The sequence below is a fragment of the Stegostoma tigrinum genome, unplaced genomic scaffold (genome assembly GCF_030684315.1).
Source record: "Stegostoma tigrinum isolate sSteTig4 unplaced genomic scaffold, sSteTig4.hap1 scaffold_302, whole genome shotgun sequence".
NCBI classification, from domain to species: Eukaryota; Metazoa; Chordata; class Chondrichthyes; order Orectolobiformes; family Stegostomatidae; genus Stegostoma; species Stegostoma tigrinum.
Window position 1 is genome coordinate 104,741 of NW_026728230.1, and position 22,956 is coordinate 127,696.

The 22,956-nt window shown below is 50.8% G+C and overlaps 1 protein-coding gene across 2 annotated transcripts in view; it reads right to left on the reverse strand.

Moving 5' to 3' along the window:
• Positions 1–228: 228 nt before the first annotated feature.
• LOC125448692 (TSC22 domain family protein 4-like) overlaps positions 229–22,956 on the reverse strand; it is a 66,945-nt gene continuing 44,217 nt past the window's right edge. For both annotated transcript variants that reach the window (XM_059643867.1, XM_059643866.1), the window contains exons 4-5: positions 4,637–4,688; positions 229–1,264 (exon numbers count right to left, since the gene is read on the reverse strand). In XM_059643867.1, the coding sequence (XP_059499850.1) occupies positions 1,040–1,264; positions 4,637–4,688 (277 nt within the window). In that variant the 3' untranslated portion in view covers positions 229–1,039. The remainder of the gene's footprint in view (positions 1,265–4,636; positions 4,689–22,956) is intronic.

Here is a 22,956-nt window from a genome sequence, read left to right on the forward strand (position 1 = left end):
CATTCCTGCTCTCCAAACCCAGTTCCAATCTGCTGCCGCTCGTTTCGGGGCTTGGGCAAACAGGGAGTGAAGATCGCTGTGGACCTCGAGTATGCCTGCTGGTGGTTCGCCATCTCCCTATTCCCGACAAGAGGCCTGGGTAGGCTCAAACCTCTCCTGGCGACGGGAAGGTGCCAGGGCAATGTTTTGAGAGGCATTTTAAGAAAGCAATCAGCTGGTGCTGGCTAGTGAGGTAAGGTAAGGCTTTATCAATTTAACAAACAAAAACAAAAACAGTGTGCGCAGAGGCTGTCTCTCTATCCCACCCAATCAGGAGGAACCCTGTAGAACTAAGTGAGGCCAGCAGACAATGGTGGTTGTGAGGTGGGGGGTGACGGTACCCGCACGGCTTAAGGGAGGCAAGGGTAGTAGAGGTCTCATTCCCCACACCCACCCATGCTCCCTCTCTGCCCATCCAAACAAAAACAGCCTTCCGAATCCCATCTCCGTGCACATGATTGGTCACTGAATTCCCACCTAAGGAGGGTGGGAGGAAGGAATGAGGGAGGAAAGACAGCAGGAGCAAGCAAGAGTGCGAAAGATGGAGGAAAAGAAAATGAGCGCACGAGGCAGGGAGGGAGCTTGCGTGGGAGGGATGAGACAGAGAGAAAGAGAGCAAAGGATTGAAAGCACGAAAGAGAGAGTGAGCGAAAGAGCTGGATCGAGGGGGTAGACAGACAGGCACCAGTATGAGGATGTGGAAGGGCCCATCTCATTCCTCAACCCTCCCTCAGATCTTGAGCAGATTCTAGAGAGGCAGCCATCCCTTATCCCATCGTGCCCCACACACACAGAGTCTTATGAAAAAAGGCAGCGAATGCCAGGTTAGCAGCATCACATCGATCAGTTTGTTTCTGAAGCTCGGATCCTGTGGGCTCGGTGCTGGAGTGTCGGTACCGGAAGGTACACTGCCCTCCCCTCACCTTGCTGTCTCATGTAGTGTTTCAGGTGGTGGTGGGGAGGGTAAGGAACGTTTTACTATGCCCACTGTCTCATTGCCTCAGGCAGTGCTGGCGGGTGAGGAGCCCGACGACCCAGTGACAGTGCTGCCCGTACTCCGTAGCTGAGCCTGGAGCTGGGACAGCTGCTCTGGGTTGGCAAGCGACTTCAACAAGGCGTTCTCCCGCTCCAGCAGGGCGTTGCGATCGACAAGTTCCTTGATCTGCTCCTTCAGCACCTCCACCTCCTCCCGCACCGCGTACATCAGGTGGCTCTTCACCAAGTCCTGCGTGGGGTGGAAAACAGTTTAAAAACTAAGACAGAGAGATTTTCAACTCAAACATCACAGAGAAGAGGAGCTGCCGATGCTGGAGAATCTGAGGTAACAAGGTGTAGAGCTGGATGGACACAGCAGGCCAGGCAGCATCAGAGGAGCAGGAAAGCTGCTGTTTCGGGTCGAGACCCTTCTTCAGAAACCGAAACATCAACCTTCCTGCTCCTCTGATGCTGCCTGGCCTGCTATGTCCATCCAGCTCTACACCTTGTTATCTCAGAGAACAGCACCACGATTTGCAATGTGCAAAGACTTGATCCATTGACAGTCCCCTTCCCCAAACCTGGACCAAAACAGCCACAGCAGCCTGCACACTGTGATTGACAATCTAGTAGTTTCACATAGAAACTTATCTGCGATCACTAATGCCCTTTGGCGAGGGAGATATGCCATCCTGACCCGTTCTGGGACTACACATGACTGCAGGCCCACAGCAATGAGTTGACTCTGCCCCATGAAACAGCTGAGTGAGAGGCCCTGTTCGGCCAGGGAAGGACCCACCTGAAGCACTAGATTAAGGCAAAGGCTCACCTCCACCTTCTCAAGAGCTGGCAAGGGACAGGCGACTGACACAGGCCTCAAATGGCAGAGAAAACATTGAACCAAACGGTACTTGTCTGCTTCCCAACTGAAGTGGCTTGCATCGTTTTGTTTATTGGAAACCATTGATCAGCACTGTAAACCGCGGCGAGGCTTTGAGTTTTGTACAGCAATTCCCATTCTCTCTCAGCGTTGGTGTGACCCATTTGGTAATCATCAGGACCAACGACAAGAATGCCGATTTCCCAACACGCAATATCTCAGCAGAACAGGGTGCTGATGGTCAGCCAGTTGGCTCTGACTGGCTGATGCATTGCCAAAGAGAAAAGAGTGAGACATTACAGGGTCTCAGTGCTTTCCTCTAGTTGGCATGGCTGTTCAGCCTGATTAATGTTGTTTTATCGGCACTGCTTGTTATTAAAGTCGCTGATCACTGCCCCATGCTATTTAGCACCTTTCTCGGATTCTGCTCCTACATTCTGCACCAATTGCTAATTCCTGAAATCTGTACCCAAGACCAGCACTGTCTGATCTAAACATTTAAACCGAGAAATTAGTGCATCTTCACGATGAACATCAACTTATAACCAACTATAAAAATGTAAATAAAGTGCCTAGACATCAACAAAATGGGGAAAGAGAGAGAAGAAGGGGTGAGTGTGTGTAAGGAGAAACAGGAGAGAAGCGGAATGGGAGAAAAAAAAGAGTAAAACGGAGAGATCAAGGAGACAGTGAGGTGATGAGCAAATGGGGGAAGACAATGAGAGAGAGACAGAGAGACAAAGGAGGGGGGGAGAGACAGAGAGATGGACCAGGGTGGGGGGAAAGAGAGCGAGGGGATGATGGTGGGGACAAGGGAAGAGCGAGACAATGGGTGACAGTGGGGATGAGGAAAGAGAGAGAAGAGGCGATGGCGGAAAGAGAGAGAAGGGGTGACAGGGAATGAGAGATGGGGTAAAAAAGTGAAAGAAAGGAGCAAGAGACAGCAAATCTGCACCGACCATTTCTAACTTGCAGCACACACAGATTCCACCTGCCATCTAGCAAACCTCCTGAGCCAAACCCTTCCTACAATCACAGATTCCAAACGAGTTGCAAAGCAATTTTATCCGTCTCACTGTAGGGGGCCTACATCGTCGGGCATCCTGGGTCGTTGGTGTGAGCGTGAAGCGATGGGCATCTGCAAATAGAATGAGAAGCCTCTGCCACCTCTCCAACCCGCAGCACGGTGTGACAGTGTGCCCACACCGGCAGCCCTTTATATACGCAGATATTAATACTCCTGCTGAGAGGCACCAATCACGCACAAGCGGACTCACACGGTGGTTTCCTGGTTGCACAGATGACGCGTCGAGAGGAAACGGAGAAAATAAAACACAACAAACCAAGTTTTGCCGGCCAGGGAGGATGCATAAACCACAGGGGCCGCTCCGCACTGTGATGTGTCGGCTCTGGGGAGGGCGCTGCTTCACAGCCCGTGCAATGTTTAAACTTCAGGGTGGGGGACGGTGATGGGGCGTGCGCTTCAGTGAGTGACGGAGCAGGCCTGAGCTGAGGGCTTGTAGAGACCCAGTGGGCTAGCACACGCCAGAGGCAGAGGTGAAGGAATCCACACGTGGGAAAGGGAAGCTCCTGCCCTCCGCCACATTTACAGTCACGTACGCTATGTGGCACACTGCATGGAGCAGCTCCAAGCCAGGAAGTGCTCAAGCTCCAGGGTGGGGCACGTGAACTGACCGCCGGTATCGGAGGCACCTGCCGGCCAATCCCACGGTCAGTGTGGTACATGGTGGCAGTATAGTGGCTCACAGTCATGGCCAACAGCTTTACTGCTGCTGACTGAGGGGTAAGCACGGTCCGGGGACAGTGCATTACAAGGAGCTCTTCCAGAGGCCCTGGAATCACGTGCATAACGGGAATAGACGGGGCAAAGAGAATACTTTCCACAGGGCGGCGGCGCTGGGATGAGGGGGGCATACTCAGAATTAGGGCCAGACCATTCAGGCAAGACGTTCGGAAGAAATCCTACAGACGAAGGTTTGGAAACTCTCTCCCACAAACGGTACTGGGTTCTGCCAATTTTAAACAGCAGAGAAACGAAGGAATATGGGCCAAAGGCAGGTTAATGGAGATGGCTGCACATCAGCCACTGAATGGTGGTACAGGTTCGAGGGACTAAATGGCCTTCTCCTGCTCCTAAACATCTGCCCAAGGTGGTTCAATGAAAGGGAGGCATTCGTACAGAGAGTTTGGTGTCCTCTCAGGTGACTGCAGTGGGACTGGGGGCCACAGACTCCACAGGCCTCAAATGCTAGCTTGCATGGCCTTAGACGTACACAAGCCCGGGGAGGGGAGGTCAAGACTCACAGCAACCGCTGGGCCTGACTGCACGGCAACACACGGCCCCATGTCAGGGCTGACGGCCCCGAAGACGAGCAACGTTCGCCCCACTGGGGAGGAGACGGAAGCACTGACACTCGGCTTGTGACCAGGACGCGAGTTCAAATCCCACCACGGAAGCTGCTGGAATGTACGTTCAAACAAGTTAAATCGGTGGGGCTCAGGAGCCACGGAGGTGACAATGTTGTCGGCAAACCCCAACCTGACTCACTCGTGTCCCTGCCGGTGAAGGAAATCTGCCGCCCTTCACCCGGTCTGGCCTACACGTGACTCTATACCACAGCCCTCAGACGGCACTTGGCTGAAGGAGCAATCAGGGGCAGACAACAGCCACTCCGGCAGGAAGGATAAAGTCCGTAATAAACAAAGGCTCAGCCCTCTTACCATGGCTTGTTCGATCTTGTTGTCAATGGCGACCATGCTGCTGCTGGAACCACTGTGGAGGGGAGGGGGGAAAGGAGAAACAAGAAACAGGGGCATCAGTGGGCGCAGAACAGAACGAGCGACAAACTGCGGAGAAGGGGCGGCACGCCTCTCTCACTGCCACAGCCTGTCAATGGGGAACGGGGGGTCGTTAGCTGAAACCCCTCTACACACTCAGCACAGACACTTCCTGCAACTGCGTAACAATTAGAGTAACGAGGGTGGCGCCGGGGGGGGGGGGGGGGGGGGGGGGGAGAGAGGGGACAGTAGCAGAGTCGCAAACTGCAGGCAGCTACTTCAGTCGTAAGACAGAGAGCAAGTCTGGCTTTGGTCAGACTAAGCCACGTCTGGAGCCCGGAGCACAGTTCCAGGTGGCAATCCGCACACACCCACCACCCCCACCGCCCCGCCCCACCCCACCCCACGCCGATCCCAATCCCATGAACACAGCCCAGTCCATCACACTTTTCCATCCAATGGCTACCTACATTTTGTGCTGTCTTGGGAAGGCAGCCAAAGACACCTCCCACCCCAGTTATAATCTCTCCAGTCAGGCAGGAGATACATCGAACATAGAGCAGCACAGCACAGCACAGGCCCTTCGGCTCACGATGCTGTGCCAAGCTTTCACCCTCATCCTGAGGTCCATGTAACCTCCACGCCTCCCTTATACGATCATCCTTACTGCCTACCTAATTGCCGCTTAAATGCCCCTAAAGAGGCCGACTCCACTGCCCTCTCTGGCAATGCATTCCATGCCCCTACCACTCTCTGAGTAAAGAACCTACCTCTGATGTCTCCCCGATATCTACCCCCCCACTCACTTTTAAACTATGCTCCCCCCCGTATTAGCTACCTCCACCCTCGGAAAAAGTCTGCAGCTCTCCACTCTATCTATCCCTCCGATCATTTTGTACACCTCTATCTATACAGAAGCTTAAACATACACACCAACAGATTCAAGGGCAGCTTCTTCCCTGCTGTTATTAGACTTCTGAAAGGAGCTCTCAAATTTTAATGCTGCTGTCGCTCTTTGTGCAGCTGTATTCCTCGCTCTGTTCTACTACCCTAATGCACTTTGTATCATGTGATCTGTCCGTATTGCACGCAAAACAAAACTTTTCACTGTATCAGGTTCTTGTGACAATAATAAATCAAATCAAACATTCACCAGGTAGTTACTTAGTACTTTAAGCGTTGGGTTTGCCAAGCCCCATGTCTAAACTACCCTCAAACTGAACACAAGCCATTGTCGTTGCACAATGGAGCATTAAACTCCATCAACAGAAGTTGCTGGAAAAGCTCAGCAGGTCTGGCAGCACCTGTGAAGGAAAAAAAACACCAGCGTTAACGTTTCAGGTCCAGTGACCCTTCCTCAGAACTGCTCAGCAACTCGTTTCTGTTCCTGGTTTACAGCGTCCCCAATTCTTTGGGTTTTTATTAACACCGCATCGTCCAGTCAGTGACATAACGGGAAAAACGAGGTCAAGGCAGATACAGAGCACTAAGAAAACTATACTTTAGAGCGCGACATCCATCTCGTGAAACTGGCAGACAAAAAGATAATTGGAAGGGCATCAAGGCTGGTAACTGGTCAACAAAATGAAGACACCTTTCCCCCCACCCCCACCACTGAATGCCCCATGATTGACTGAGTCAACAGCGTAAAGGCATTTCCGCTTTGTAGGTTGACGGAAAATATGCTCACAAACCCGACCAGGAATTCAGGAGAGATTCTGCCACCTGCAGAACAGTGGGAATGTGGGAGGTGGTGGTGAGGGCTGACAGTACTGACAGGTTTGAGGGGAGACCAGGAGGGAGCTGGTGAAAGGAACAGCAGGCTCCCTTAGCAGGGTGCAGCCGGGGGTTGGGGGGGGGGTTGTGTGTGTGGAGGAGTCCCTCGCGGAACCTAACAAGCCTGGGCTCTGAGCTGTGAACATTTTAGACCACTGGGAGGTCAGATTTCATCAAGGAGGTCTGCAATGCTCTGGAACATGCAAGAGTTATTCGATTGAGATTCTTCCAGTCTTTGACAGGATTTACAGACTTAACTGGGAAAAGGAGAGTCAGAGAATACGCACAATGGTTTTAAAGTGTCCCAGGGCTGAGTATTTTAAAATCCGAATCCCTATCCAGGAGGAAAGTTAGGAATCACTTCTTTCGTTGTTAGAATTGAGGAACTCAGTCTCATGAAAAGCACAAGGGCGCAGCTCAACGGGTCATTTCAAATCAGAGATCGATTTAATTAGATAAAGCAATATCACAGGATTATGGAGTCACGGGAGATTGATGGGAGTTAGGATACAGGCCAGCCATAATCCCATCCCCTGAACGGAACAGACTCAAGGAGCTGTCAGGCCTTCTTCGCAGTTTATGCAAGAGTCTGATTCTGGTTTTAGTGGGCACCACGCTCATGACAGAGTGTGAGAGTGCGCGCTAGGAGGCCTGACAGAATGGCCTTAGAGGATATATCTATCCCTTTGTGGGATAGAACGGACTGACAAAGGAGTCCACTGAGGAGTTAAAGCCAAAATTAGATCAGCTGTGATTTTACTGAAAGGCACAGCCAGCCTTAGGGGGTGAACGGTCTGCTCCTAAATCTCACATTCATGAGAGTACTGTTACTGCTGTGAATGAGACATTGACTAAAGCCCAGTCACTTCTTTCCAATGTTTGAAAAGAGATCCCACAGCTTCTCTCTTGGAAGCTCCTACATTTTAAAAGTACTTCGCTAACTGCTGAGCGCTCTGGGACAACATGAGGCACTATATGCATGGAAACTCTCTCTGGTTTTAAGACCAGTAAACAGCTCGGTGCTTACTGATCTCCCAAGGTGACAACACATTTCCAGCACTGCTTTTTAGTAGCCTAGCTCAGACGTTTTGCGTCGACAGTGCGACTCTATGACTGAGTGAGCAGCCTGCAATCAGGCAGCCAACGCTGCCCCCTGATGGTGTTAAAAAAAGCACAACTCAGGTCAGACTGAGGCACTGAGGATGCAGCGTAGCAAGGTCCTTCATTGCTAGGTCTTTAAAAACTGTGCTCTGAACAGGGCAGCAAGAGGTGTTTGGTCAGCAGAGTGACTGTGTTACTGGCAAACGCTGCAGATAATGGGGATTGAAATTCTACTGCAGCCAGGTGAGGGGAATGCCGACTCAGCTCTGCGTGTAAATCCAAAATTGAAAATGTTAGCCTGGGAGAGGCTGACCAGAAGACCACTATCAAAACCCCATCTCGTTCACTGGTGTCCTTTAGGGAGGGAAACTGCCACCTGTACCTGGTCTGGTCTTCACATCACTCCCTGTGAGCCACTCGGCTCGACCATCAGGGAACCCCAACAGTGTGGAAAACAGGCCCTTCAGCCCAACAAGTCCACACCGACCCTCAGTGCATCCCACCCAGACCCTATAACCCATCTAATCCACACATCTCTGGACACTACTGAATGTGGCCAATCCACCCAGCCTGGACATCTTTGGGCCGTGGGAGGAAACCGGAGCACACAGAGGAAACCCACGCCAACACCGGGAGAACATGCTAACCCTACACATTCACCCGAGGGTGGGATCGAACCTGGGTCCCTTGTGCTGTGAGGTACAAATGCTAACCACTGAGCCACTCTTTCTCAAGGGTACTAGCTACTAGGGCCTGCACATGAATGAACTGCAGGAGCGGGTTACATCAGGCAGCGCTGACACAGAACAAGGTGATGTACAGGTGTCCGCCTTATTTTCCTTTCTAACCCTCCTTAGGCACCAACTCCCTATACCTTGGTACCCTCCTCCCGCCCTACAAACCCTCTGAGATCTCTGTTGTGCTCTAATCCCAGAGGCTTGCGCGGCCTGATTCCCATCGCTCCACCGTCAGCAGGCCGTGCCCCCTCCCCCGAGAACTCGCCCCTCCCTAAATGTCAGCTGCGGCTCTTTCCCAAGCCCTTTGGACTGAAAGGGCCGACACCACCCCATTTGCCTGGCTGCTCGTCTTCTGTTAAGGATGCTATCTGGAGAGACCAGAAGCACCACACCAGCGCAGGCTAGACCCCGCTCTGTCACTCACCCTGTGCAGGAAAAACCCAATGATGCAACTCCCACCGCAGGCCAGCTCAGGTGGCTGCTGGGAACACGGTCATGTCTCTAGCTGACCCATGGGGGTTGTATTGGGTGGCTCAGCGGTTAGCCCTGCTGCCTCACAGCGTTAGGGACCCAGGTTCAATTCCTTGGCTGATTGTGCCTGTGAGGGCGCGGCATTCCTCCGGGTGCTCCGGTTCCCAGCTCCACCCCCACCAAGATGTGCAGGTTAGACGGTTTAGACATGGGAAACACGGGGTCACAGGGATAGCGTAGGGGATGGGATGCACTTCAGAGGGTTGGTGCGGCCTCGATGGGCTGAATGGCCTGCTACCACGTAAACGTGCTGGGCTCCCCACTCCCAGGGCAGCAGCTAAACCCGTGCACACTACCCCATACACCTGGCGAGTGATAGATAAACAGGTCATCACTCTGAGGCAGTGAGGAGGAATGCCTCACTGAGTGTGCATGTGAGAGTGTTGTGGGGGGGGGGGGGGGGGGCAAGGCCCCATCCTCCCCTCAGCCACCAGCAGCAGGAGCAGCGAAGGAAGCCCCTGTCCTTTCCTGCCTGATACTTAATCCCTTGCCCCAAAGCCTGGACACTGCTATCTTACCATGTGATAAATGGCCACCCAGAAAGCACCAGAACATAAACAACAGCACAGTAACCTGCTCATTAGAGACAACCTTCTGCCCATCACGTCCATTCCTGTCATCAAGCACCTACCGACTGTAGACCTATTTCTGCACCACGCCCCCACCCCTCCCTCCGTCTTGGTGATTGATCCCCTGACTAAGGGGAAATGTTTCTACGGCCTTCATAATTTTTCACAACTCAATCAGATCACACTGCACCTCCTCCTCCTCCTCTTCCCCCACCCAACCAAAGTCTTCACTGCTGTAAGGGAAACAACCCCTAGCAGCTGAAGCACTCCAGTCCAGAGCCACATCCTGGATAATCTCCTCTGTACCCGCTCTGGGGCAGACACATCCTTCCTACAGCACTGACTGACACCACATCCACAAACCCCACCACCACCGATGCTCAGCAGCAGTAGTGTGTACCAGCTACAGGAAATTCACTGAGGCTCCTGAGACACAGCTGCACCTAAACAGTCACATCCTTCCTAGGGCAGAACGGTAGACTGTGGTCGAACTAAGATCACATTCAGCTCTATCATTACCTCCCTGCTCTTATATTTAAAGCTCTGACCAACAAAGGCAGGTATCTCATATGCCTTTCTCTCTCATCTTCTGCATTCTTTTAGGGAGAGGGGTGGGTTTGGTGGGTCTCCAGACTTCTGGAAGATTCACCCGGGCGTAGAATATGGGCAAGAGCGGCTACAGCACAGCTTAATGCCCATCCCTAACTGCCCCCTGCCAGCTGGTGACGACTCACCTCCTTACATGGGCTGTCTGGGCTCAATGGCCTCCTCCTGAGCTGTAACCATTCTATAAACCCAATTGTGGGGTCCAAACCTGGGATTTTAACACAGGCTTCAGGATTACTAGCCCAGCAAGCATTATCGCTGCCCAACCGATTTCACATTTCGCACTTCAAAATGAAGCTGGGTCCCTGTTCCCGCTCCGCTTCTCATTTTAAAAAGAAAATGTCGCCACATTCTCCGGCCAGTTTAACGGATCCTGCAATTGCTGACGAGACTCGAACGAGAGGCTCTGTGCTTTGGTGTGATGAAGTAAAGCATTGTGGCACTGCCAGGAAGATACAGGAAAGCAGGATGAGCAGGCTGGGAGAGAATATCCATGGAACTCGGCCACAGCCACCCTCCGCTCTGCTTCCCCCATGCACAGTCTTGACAGTGAGAATGGGTGGGGTGTTCCATATGCAGTCAGCGCTCTGGGGTGAGGTGTTCCAAAGTTGCCGACAGCTTTCCGAATGGAAGTGGCCCTAACAAGGACATGGGAGGCCTTTGCATCTGAGGGTGAATGTCTCAACAACTGAGCCAGCCACATCTCTGTGATCGTTCAGTCACGGCCTGTGCTCTGGTTATCAGCAGAGAATAAGAGTAGGGGACCCCTACACTTTAAAGTCGAACTGAGCTGATGTTCCAATGGTTATCAGTCCTATTTCGATCTGACCACTGTTCTGGGTCTCAGCTTTAGGGTTAGGTGCAGCTGTGTCTCAGGAGCCTCAGTGAATTTCCTGTAGATGGTACACACTGCTGCTGCTGAGCATCGGTGGTGGTGGGGTTTGTGGGTGTGGTGTCAGTCAAGTAGGGGCTGGGTGCTTTGTCCTGGATGGTGTCAAGCTTCGAGCGTTGTTGGAGCTGCCCCCATCCGGGGCAAGTGGGGAGTGTTCCATCACCCTGACTTGTGCCTTGTCGATCAGACAAACACAGAGGCAGGAGTTCTCACTGCAGGATTCCTAACTTCTGACCTGCTCTTGTAACCACAGTATTAAAATGGCAAGTCCAGTTCAGTTTCTGCAAAATGGGAAACCCCAGAATGTGGACTTTGAGACGTGTATTTCCCCTGTTTGCTCGCTCTGCATGAGGTTCTAAACAAAGTGCAATTATATTCTTTTCAGGTAACTCCACCTTACCTCCCCTTCCTGCTCAGCGAGATCACGCACCTTGCTAAAAGTTTAGGGCCATCACTAAACAGCAATACAAACACCAAGGGTCCCACAGCAGTGAGAATGCACAGAAACGGTCGCTGACTGACGTCCGTCTGCTCTGATCTACAAACACTGAGGCATGGCTGTGCCTACCCTTGCTCCCTCACGTTGCTATTGTCCCCATCAATGTCCTGCTACCCCAATGCATTGCACCACAAGAGGGAAGGCACACAAGGGTATTTCATTCCAACACTCGCCTCAAATCATCCTCAGAGGATCAGAGCCAGCTGCCACTCAGTGGGCTGTCCGACTGGGGTGGCTCAGTGGGTTAGCACAGCTGCCTCTCAGCACCAGGGACCCAGGTTCAATTCCTCCTTTGGGTTACTGTCCGCATGGAGTTTGCACATTCTCCTGGTGTCTGCGTGGGGTCCCTCTGGATGCTCTGGTTTCCTCCCACAGTCCAAAGCAGGTTAGGGTGGGCTAGCCGTGGAAAATTGCCCAAAGTATCCAGGGATGCGGAGGTTAAATGGATTTACCGTGGGAAATGCAGGATTACAGGGGATGGCTAGGTCTGGGTGGGATGCTCTTCAGAGAATTGATGCAGCCTCGACGGGCTGAATGGCCTCTACCTGCGTATGCCCTCACTCCTAGAGGTGGGTAACTGCATGTTCGAGCCTTCTCTCCAGCCCATAACCTCAGTCGCACTGAACGACCATTACACCTGCCTGCCCAAAGGGAAAGGAGGAATTTCTCCTACTTCTGTAAACCTCTCAACTGAACATCAAATTGCCAGCTCTCTGAACACTCTGCGGGATCCTGCTGTGCACAGACAGACTGCTTGGCGAACAGGCAAAGGCGGGAGGAGGTTCTGCTCACTCCACTTGTTGGTGACTAACTACCATTGAATAACGACTTGGCCACAAAAAACAGACGGTGATGACAACAGGCGCTACACGGACGCGGGGTCTGTTGGAAACCTCGGCACCGTTACCTGTGGAAGAACCGCAGCAGCGACAGGAGGTTCTTGTCCAGGTTGTGGCTGTAGGTGTTGCTGTTCCTCACGCCGGTGAGGCTGCCCGCCCGAGCCTCAGGCCCCTGCTGCTGGCTGCGCGGTGGGGACAGGGCCCCGAAACGGTGCTGCTGTCGCTGAAAGCTGTTGTTGTTAATGCAACAGCTGCTGGAGCGGGCGATGGACATCTCCTGAGCTGACAGCATGATCTAGAGGGGCGGAGCGGCCAGGGCGTCCTTGTTTTTTTGACGCAAGGGGACGGCTACCCGAGCAGAGCAGCGCTGGATACCCGCTCTGGTGTTGGGAAGGCGGGGGGGGGGGGGAGAGAACCAAGACTTTCGGTTTCGTTGGGTACAGAAACATACGGAGGATGGGGGCATGCAACAAATGTGGGAGACGCTGCCGTCCTGCTGCTGAGAACTGATCGTCCCTCTGTCTTAATATTCAGAGCGAGTGTGGCCCATCAGCCCACGCTGCTTGCTGTGACTGGTTGGCAGGGAACAGAGTACTCCCACCAGCTCCTGCCCTGCGCCTGTGCCCGTGCCAAGCCTCTCTCCAAACCTTTCGCTGCCGGGAGGAACAGCAGGAGGATCTTCAGCCCCTTGTGCCCGTTCTGCTCTCTACCCGGCCTGCCATGTTACTCCGCCCACCCCACCTTGGCTCACATTGCCAACATCGGGGGCTCAGACACGGGCCGGGCTGTTCAATGTTGATGTGCTTGATTGAAGGCCCAGGGAGCGGGGATATGCTCAGCAGGGGAGCGCCTCAGCTGGTGGTGCGGAGAACCTCCCATCCAACAGCAAGATATCGCAGGTGCTTTGGTGGCAAGAGGCTACGTTGCAGCCTCGAGCATCTCAAGCACACTGACACCTGCGAGTGATAAGAATGCAAAGCACATGCTTTCTATATACAGCACAGTGACTTGATATTCGACAGGGAGATCCTATGCCGAGTTTGCGCTGCAACAGTTAAGGATTGTGTTCGGAAAGGGCACTCGATGCTAAATTGTATTAACTGATGTGCTACTGGATGGTAGTGAGCCCCAGCATAGTCTGAACTGTGCTGCATGCAAGAATGGGGTTTGTAAGCCTCTCTCACGCAGGAGTTAATGCAGCTTGCAAGTAAATAATACCCTTGTTTATGAGCAGTGTGACACTTGGGCACACAAGAAAGTCTTGGTCTGCTCGCTTTGAAATGGTAATTGGGCTTATTAGAAGTAGCTGCGCATGTACAGTAGTGGGATAACCAACAAATAAGGGGCCATGTGGGGGAGGAGAGAGACAGCGAGGGAGACAGGGCGGGGGAGATGACTCTCAAAAGTCTGTGCCACATTTTGTAGCAGGGCACCGAACAGGCTTAAACTTTTCTACAAGGGGAGAAGAAATCAGAGCGAGGCCACTGCGCAGCGTTGGCATCCCCGCTTCCCAAAGGTTAACTGTTCCAGAGGAGGAAACGAGCACCTCTGGTGACGGAACACAGCTGGCCATTCAGCCCGTCCAGCCTGGCCTGCCATTCACTACGATCAAGACTGATTGAACATTTCAAAGCCTTTTACTCAGCCCATCCCCATAACTCAGATTTCTGGTTATCAGTGGCACTATCAATTTCTGCACTAAACAGACTGAGCCCTCTGTGGTAGAGAACTCCAAACGTTCACCACTCTCCAAATAAAAAACATTCTCATCTTGAACCCTAGCGATAGCGGTGTTCTCCAACCCCACCCCGGTTCTAGGCTCCCCAACCAGGGGGGACGTTGAAAATTCAAAGAAAAAGACAGTCGTTCACAGGATGAGGGTGTAGACAGGCCAGCGCTGATGGCCCATCCCGAGCTGCTGAGAGGGCATCTCAGAGTCAAGCACATTGCTGTGGGTCTGGAGTCATAAGTAAGCCAGGCCAGGCAAGGATGGCAGTTTCCTTCCCTAAAAGGACATTAATGAACCGGATCAGATTTTCCCTGAAAATGGACTTTTTTTTTAAGAAAAGAATTGAAATTCCACCATCTTCCGTGGCGGGTTTTGTACCCGGGTCTCCTGGATTAACAGCCCAGCAATAATACCACTCGGCAATTGCGTCCCCTTTCAGTATGTGGCTGGCTTCAATGCGATCACCCCTCGTTCTTTAGAGCTCTAAGAGAACGCAGGCCTAGTGTGTGCAATGTCTCTCTGGAGGCCAGTCGTGCTATTTGGGGGAAGAGTCTGGTGAACCTCTGTCGCACTCCGTCTCCAGCAATAGCACCATGAGGAGTAAGGATGGTCAGTGATGCTCTGGCTGGAGTGGAACAGCCAGCATCAACCTAAGGGCTCCTTCTCCTTCAGTTCCACCTTCGACCAGACAAACTGGTCGAGGGATAACTGCGTCATGGAGCCAGACTGGTCCGCTGTAACCGCAAGGGCTGCGGTTCTGAGGACAACACCGAGCCTTTCTGAAACACCTTCACGGCATTTCTCAGCAATTCCCGAAGTACTTCACTACCCAGTCTGGTACTTTTCAAAGCCCACATTAGGGGTATTTAGACAGTCCTTGGATAAGCAGATGCATGTTGCTGGGATAGCGTAGTACCTCCTCCATACCTTTGCTCCCCACTATTGCTTACCCATCCTCATATCCCAGTAATCTAATGTCCACTTTTACCTCTCTCTTACCTTCTTAAAAAAAAAGATTGTGCAGCCCCTGGAGAAAGCTCATTTGTGAGCATGCATGGTGTAATCAGCAACAAACATCCCCACTGCTGACTCTGGGGCGGAGGGGAGGTGATGGAGGACATGGCCTCTAACCGGTCGAGCAGAAGGGTTAACGTTTCAGAGCTAGCCACGGCCCTAGCCAAGTCATTCCTGTAAAACTACCAGACCCAACCATGTGGACAACGGCTCTAACGTGTCCAACCTAGAAGAAGCAGGGCCAACCCAGCCTCCGTTTCCTCTCAACAATGTTGAAGGGGTTTTCACTTTGCGGAGGATGGGGAACGTGCGTGGAACTTCACGGTTGTTCATGCTGAGATGTACCAATACTACAAGCATTTTGATCTGATCCACTGGGGGCAAGAAATGCAGACTGAAATTTATAGTATATTGTTGAGTCACTTCAAACTTTTTTGGGTTTTGCGTTATTAACGTGGGTCTTCTGGGTGTCTGAAGTTAATAATAAATAAATACTTCTGCAGCCACAGCGATTTCCTTGAACACAGGTTTTGAGACCTAGCTTTAGATCGAAAGGTTTTAGCGTACATTGGTACCTCTGAACCAGATAAACAAACTCCAGTTTAGAAAGTAGGATTCAAAGTTGTACGCCACTGCAACAAACCCTTTGGTCCAACTTGACCATTCTGACCCAGATATCCTAAATTAATCCAGTCCCATTTGCCAGCATTGGGCCCAAATCCCTCTCAACTCTGACTGAAAACAAAAATAACCGGAAATTACAGTGGGTCATGCAGCATCCGTGGAGAGAGCACACTAATGTTTCAAGCCTCGGCAACTCTTCAGAGCCCTCTTAACCCTTGCTACTCATGCACCATCCAGATGCCTTGTAAATACTGTAACTGTGCCAGTCCCCACCACTTCCTCTGGCAGCTCCTTCCACACACGCACCACCCTCTGCGTGGAAGAAGTTGCCCCTCAGGTCCCTTGTCAATCTTTCCCCTCTCACCTTAAATCTATGCCCTTTAGTGTTGGACTCCCCTCTGTTAGGAAAAAGACCTTGGCTATTCATCCAGGCCCCTCATGATTTTACAAACCTCTATAAGGTCAGCCCTCAGCCTCTGACGTTCCAAGGAAAAACAACCCCGACCTGTTCAGCCTCTCCCTGCAGCTCAAACCCTCCAACCATGGCAGCGTCCTTGTTCTTTTCTGAACTCTTTTAAGCTTAACAACTTCTCTCCTATAGCAGGGAGACCACACCTGAACGCAGTATTCCAAAAGTGGCCTCTCAAACCATCCTGCACAGTCGCAGCATGATGTTCCAATGCCTAAACTGAACGCACCGACCAATCAAAGCAAGCATACCAAATTCTTCACTACCTTGCCGACCTGCGATTCCAGGTTCAAGGAACTATACACCTCAGGTTTAAAGAAAACACCTTAGCTTAAGAGAGATATTGCTTTGCTTTACTTTGAGCTCTGGGCAGTCCTCACAGGTCCTGCAAAGAAGGTGCTTGCAGAGTCCAGCACCCCTGAGAAGGATATATTGATACTAGATTACCTTAAAGAATCAGTGATAGGCCCGAATCAGAAGTGTTGGGATAAACCTCATAAGGAGTTACTTAAAGCAGAATATGGTTAATCTCAGATATACACTAACTCCAGGAAGAAGCTAACCAGTCGAAAAGTTAAACCTATAGAGGTGAGAGAGACAAAGGATCTGGTGTGAATACCGTACAAATGATGTTTCGGGGTACTTTACAAAAGGCTGTAGTTTTCCTTTTTAATTTGTAAAGGTGTGTTTTGTGATTATCCAAATTTTACTTTTCCTGTGTGTCTAAAAATCTTTGCATGTGTGTTAAGATGATAGTTTGTTTTTTTTTAAAAGTCAATAAACTTCAGTTTCATTACTAAAGCAAAATCTGTGCTTGTGTTTGAGTGAGCCAACACTTTATAAACGTCAAAATAAATCAAATTATGACCGATCAAGCAAGGTCTCGATTTGGGATGGGAACAGGAATGAGGGGAATGATTCAGCTCTGTGTGCGGCATGGAGCTTCTGCTGTTTAGCATGTGCAGAGTCCTGGCCTGTGGCCTCAGTAGGTCCTTATCTCTGTTTACAGCATGCCTGAGGCTGCTGTTGCTGCACTCTCCCACACTTGTCACTGAATCAATTTTACTGGAGTCCTCCCTTTACCTGTGCCTTCCTGTAAGGATGGGCCGAAAAATAAGCAAGTGAGTAGCCACTACATTGAGAGGAATAACTGGTCTGTGTCCTGATGTTGAGTTATGTGGAGGGGGGTGGGGTGGAAAATTGGTGAATAGGGAGGAGGCCGTTAGAACCAAGAGAGACTGAAACAGGACAGCAGACAGAGTCCTACAGCAAGCATCCCCGTGCTAATCCAAGAGTGATTTGAAAGGATGTGATAGCTAAGTATTGATTTATTTAACACTGTTACCTGGCATGGTGCACACAGTCATCAAATAAGGCAGGAAGCAGGCCCAACACTTCTTTTTTTCTTAAAAATTCATTCACAGGATTTGGGCATCGCTGGGTGAGCCAGCATTTATTGCCCGTCCCTAATTGCCTAGAGTTTCGAGTCAACCACATTGCTGTGGGTCCGGAGTCACATGCAGGCCAGGCCAGGGAAGGACGGTGGTTTCCTTCCTTAAAGGACTGGGTCAACCTGGGTCCCCAGAACATGAGAGATAACAAGGTGTAGAGCTGGATGAACACAGCAGGCCAAGCAGCGTCAGAGGACCAGGAAAGTTGACATTTCAGGCCTAGACCAAAAATTTTCTGAAGGGTCTAGGCCTGAAACGTCAGCTTTCCTGCTCCTAAGATGCTGCGTGGCCTGCTGCGTTCATCCAGCTCTACACCTTGTTGTCTCGGATTCTGCAGCATCTGCAGTTCCTATTATCCCCGGAACATTAGCTGGGTCTCTGGATTAACAGTCCAGCAACAATGCCACTAGGCCACTGTCTCCCCTAAATACAGTACAACCTGAGGGGTTAAGTTGGAAGAACCTACTGCTGATGGTTGAATTACAACGTGTCACAGATGAGAAAAGGGAAGGTTTGCACGGGGAATTGATAGCCATGTGTGGTTTAGGTGGTAACTGCAGTGGGGGTGGGGTGGATTATGATGGGACATCAGTCTACCCGATGAGCCACAGCCACAGAAACTGCTCTTCACAACACAACTACAGTGCTTTCATTATACCACGCAGCGATGGTTATGTTTTGCAACTGCGTGGAGTCACAGCAAACTTCGTTTTAAATGGTACCCTCAAACTGGCAAAAATGACATACCTCAAACCAGTATTATCACCAGCTCCAAGTAGTCAGCTGAGGGTGGGAGAAGGCTCTCTGCTGGTATGTTTTATTTCCAGCAAAGTCACGTTATTATTTAAGTGAATTATGCTGTAAATAAAGTGCAAGTGTGTAGGCCCATTACACTTCCATTACTTAGTGTGTGTCTTTACATTGATTATGTGGACCAACCAGAATATTTGATCACACGCCTGGTCCCGTAAGTCCCAGTTAATAAAAGGTTTGCTGTACTACATAGCCAGAGTAAGGGCTACGCAATGTCTGCACATGCCATTGATTCAGCAGTGTAAGGGCTATTGACTGGGTGAGAGTATAGAGGTATCCAGCAGACTGTGGGTTACACACAGTATAGAATTATTTATACAGCAGGGTAAGGGTTACTCGTGGTGTGATAGCACCGAAATGCCTGGTTTATAGGGATTAGAATCGCTAAGAGTCCCCACCTAGAAAATTGCTGGCGCCCTTACGGGAACACGAGTGTAAACATGGCCCAACCATGAGATCAGAATGTTCCAGAATGTCTCCAAATGTCACAGACACTAATGCAATGTTCACAAATGACGCGAAGGTCTTTGTGCTTGAATTCCAGCCGGCTTATTCTGCCCACTTCCACGCTGTCACAGGACAGGCGTGGGAGCATCGCAATGACTACATTTGGAACTAGGGATGCAACATACACTGAACGCCATGTGAACCAGTGGTGACTGGACTTGTGAAACACTGGGCTCACGAGCCTGAAGGGGATACCTCATCACGACAGGGCTCACAGTGAGTGAGGCGGCGGGGGGGGGGGGGGGGGGGGGGGGGCGCATTAAGGCAGATAACAGTGGGGCAGGAAAGACAAGGCACACATAGATGCTTACTCGATTTGAAGGGAATATAAAGCCCGAGGGGACTAACGTTCAACTGAATGACAACTCAGACAACATGGGGCAGAGGGTACTACCTCTGTTCAGTGCAGAGAAACACAGCAACTCCCATCTGCACCACACAGCCAGTAGTGATAGCCCCCATGACAATCTTGCAAAGGCATTTACCAAGGCAACACCTTGGAATTAACAAGGGCGACGTTTCTCTGAGCTCTCCACAGCCAGAGTTTGTTCACATGGAATCTGAGGAGCTATCTTCACCCCTTTGGCTCATTTCTAATGACAAGACCCTCTCCAACCCCTTTCACTCAACCCCATCACTGGGAGAGGTTCCAATCAATGTCCAACCAGCTCACTGAAAACATCCCATCCCTTCCCATCACACAATCCTCCTGCAAGACCCAAGGAGTGGCTGTTGGAGACAGCGTAGAGGGAGCTTTGTTCTATCTAACCCCACGCTGTACCTGTGCTGGGGCTGCCTGATAGGTGCCATGTAGAGGGAGCTTTACTGTACTTTCTGCACCTGTCCTGAGAGTGTTTGATCTGGACATTGGGTTCAGCACAAGGTCTCTGCCATCCTTCAATAAAGTTGCTTACACAAGATAGTTCAGACAGCACAGGGCTGCATCTCAATCTGCTTGTCAAGACAGCAAGCACTTGTAAAGACACCGAGCTCCATCGTGTGGTCGGAAACAGGCAGCATCTGGGCTAATCCAAACCCAGATGGCCCAGAGGAACTGCCTGTGCCATTTCAATGCACAGTCAGGCTTTTGCAAAAACAAAGACACATTTTACATCGATATGTGGACCAACCAGAATATTTGATCACACTCCTGGTCCCATAAGTCCCAGTTAATAAAAGGTTTGCTGTACTACATAGCCACAGTAAGGGCTAAGCAATATCTGGACATGCTGTTGATTCAGCAGTGTAAGGGCTATTGACTGGGTAAGACTATTGTAAACAGGATGCAGCCATTCGGCCCATCGAGTCTTCAGCTGGTACTTTTCTCTGCTCTTCCCCCATTCCCTGCAATTATTTTTCCCTCTTCAAATATTTACCAATTCTCTTTTTGAAAGCTATTATTGAATCCTCACCCACCAACCTGACAGGCAGCACGTTATAATTCCTAACTTGCTCTGACGAAGAGTCACAGCACAGCAGAGCCCCTTTGGCTCATCAAATCATTTAAGACTCAAAATGCTAACACATTTTTTCCTCTTCACACGTGCAGCCGAACAGTTTCCTCTAAGCTCAGAGGTCCTGGATACACAGTCACGCAGCAGAGAAACAGACCCTTCGGTCCAACCAGTCCGTGCTGACCATAATCCCCAACTAAACCAGGCCCACCTGCCTGCTCCTGGCCCATGTTCCTCCAAACCCCTCCTATTCATGTACCTAACCAAATGTCTTTTACACATTGTAACTGGATCCACATCCACCACTTCCTCTGGAAGTTCATTCCATACACGAACCACGCTCTGTGTAAAAAATAAAGTTGTCTTTTTTAAATCTCCCTCCTCGTTTTAAAAATATGTCCCCTTGCCTTGAAATCCCCCTGCCTGGGGAAAAGGCACTTGTCATTCACCTCATGCTTTTACAAACCTCTATAAGGTCACCCCTCAAACTGCTCTGCTCCAGTGAAAATAGTCCCAGTCGATCCAGCGATAGCAGTGACTGCCGATGCTGGAGAATCTGAGATAACACGGCATGAAGCTGGATGGACGCAGCAAGCCACGCAGCATCAAAGGAACAGGAAAGCTGACATTTCAGGTCAGAGCCCCTCTTCAGAAATTTCCAGTCTATTCTTGTTACAACTCAAACCGTCCATTTCCAGCTACACCCTGGTTAACCTCTTTGGAACCCTCTCCTGTTTACGAACATCCTTCTTGGAGCAGGACGACCAGAACTGCGCACAGTATTCCAGAAGATGCCTCACCAACACCCTGCACAACCTCAATACAACTTCCCAACTCCAATACTCCAAGATCTGAGTAATGAGTGCAAGCATGCAAAATGTCTTCTTAACCTCTCTATCTACATGTGGCACACACTTCAAAGAATTAAGAGCCTGAACCTCTAGGTATCTCTGTTCTACCCAGAGCCCTGCTTTTAATTGCAACTTGCCCCCTCTGGTGATCAAAAATGCCCTCAACCAAATCTCTTCCAGTCTGTGCACTTCTGCCCTCACATCCCCTCACCCCAATAAAACTAAAGGCAGAATCCCCCTTACGTACCACCCCACTGTCCTCCGCGTCCAACGTAACATTCTCCTCCATTTCTGCCACCCACAATCCAACCCCATGGCCAAAGAGATAGTTCCCTCCCCCACCCCTACCTGCCTTCCAGAGGGGCCGCTCTCTCTGCAACTCTCTCGTCTGCTTCACACTCCCCATTAAGCCCACCACACCCAGCAACTTTCCCTGCAACCGCAGGAAGTGTTACACCTGCCCGTACACCTCCCCCTGCCTCACCTCCATTCGAGGCCCAAAACAAACCTTCCACATTAGACAGGGGTTCATCTGCACATCCATCTACTTGGTTTACTGCAACCACTGCTCCCAATGTGGCCTCCTCTACATCAGCGAGACCAAGCGTAGACTCGGAAACCATTTTGTACAGCATCTGCGCCCTCGACGCAACAATCTACAACACCTCCCGGTTGCCAATTATTTTAACTGCCCCTCCCACTCCCTGGGTGACATGTCTGTCCTGGGCTTCCTCCAATGCCACGGTGACACCACCCGCAAACTGGAGGAGCAGCACCTCATATTCTGCCTCGGGAGCCGACAGCCCAATGGCCTAAACGTGAACCTCACCGGTTTTAAAATCTTCCCACCCCGGCCTCATTCCATGTCCAAGCCTCCCTCTCGTCCCCACCTCTTTGACCCAACACAACCTGTCCATCCTCTCTCCCATCTATCCGGCCCACCCATCCCACTGACTAATCCCTACCACTGCCTACCTGTACTCATCTATCACCATCCCACCTACCTTTCCCAGACCCACATGTCCTCTGTTTATTTCCCAGCCCCCTACCCCTTCCCAGTTCTGAAGAAGGGTTCTGACCCGAAACGTCAACTTTCTTTCTCCTCCGATGCTGCCTGGCCTGTGTCCCTCCAGCTCCACACTGTGTTGTCACAAATCCTGCCTCGCATTTATCCAAATTAAACTCCATCTGCCACTCCTCAGCCCACTGATTCAATTGATCATGATCACTTTGTAATTTTAGACAGCCTTCTTAATAAGTTTGCTTTATTTTAATTTAAAACTTTACCTAAACCCCTTGCAACTTTGAGCACACCCTTCAAACCTCCTGTGCTTGAGGGAGAACAGGCCCAGCATTCTCCTTCTTATGTAACCAAAACCTCTTCATTCCTGGGGTCATTCTTGTGAATCCTGATCAAGCAAATTATTTCATCTCAGGTCATGATGGAATGCCAATGGCCTGAAAACATGATTGAAGGAACATTCAGAGGGGTTTTTTGGGAGAGTGGCTGAGGTGGTGAGTGGCCTCTGATGGCCTTGTGGCAATGTGAAGGCACTAATAACACAGAGGCTCAGGTTAATGTGCTGGCTTCAAATCCCACCACAGTGGCAGTGGGTGGAATTTAAGTTCAATTATCCAGACAGCCATGGAAGACAGTTGAGGTCAATGTTTTCAAGAAGGAGTTAGAATATAATTCTTAGGACTGAAGGGATCAAAAGGGTATGGAGGGAAAAAGCAGGAACAGGGGACCGAGTTGGATAATCAGCCATGATCATACTGAATGGTGCAGCAGCCACGGAAG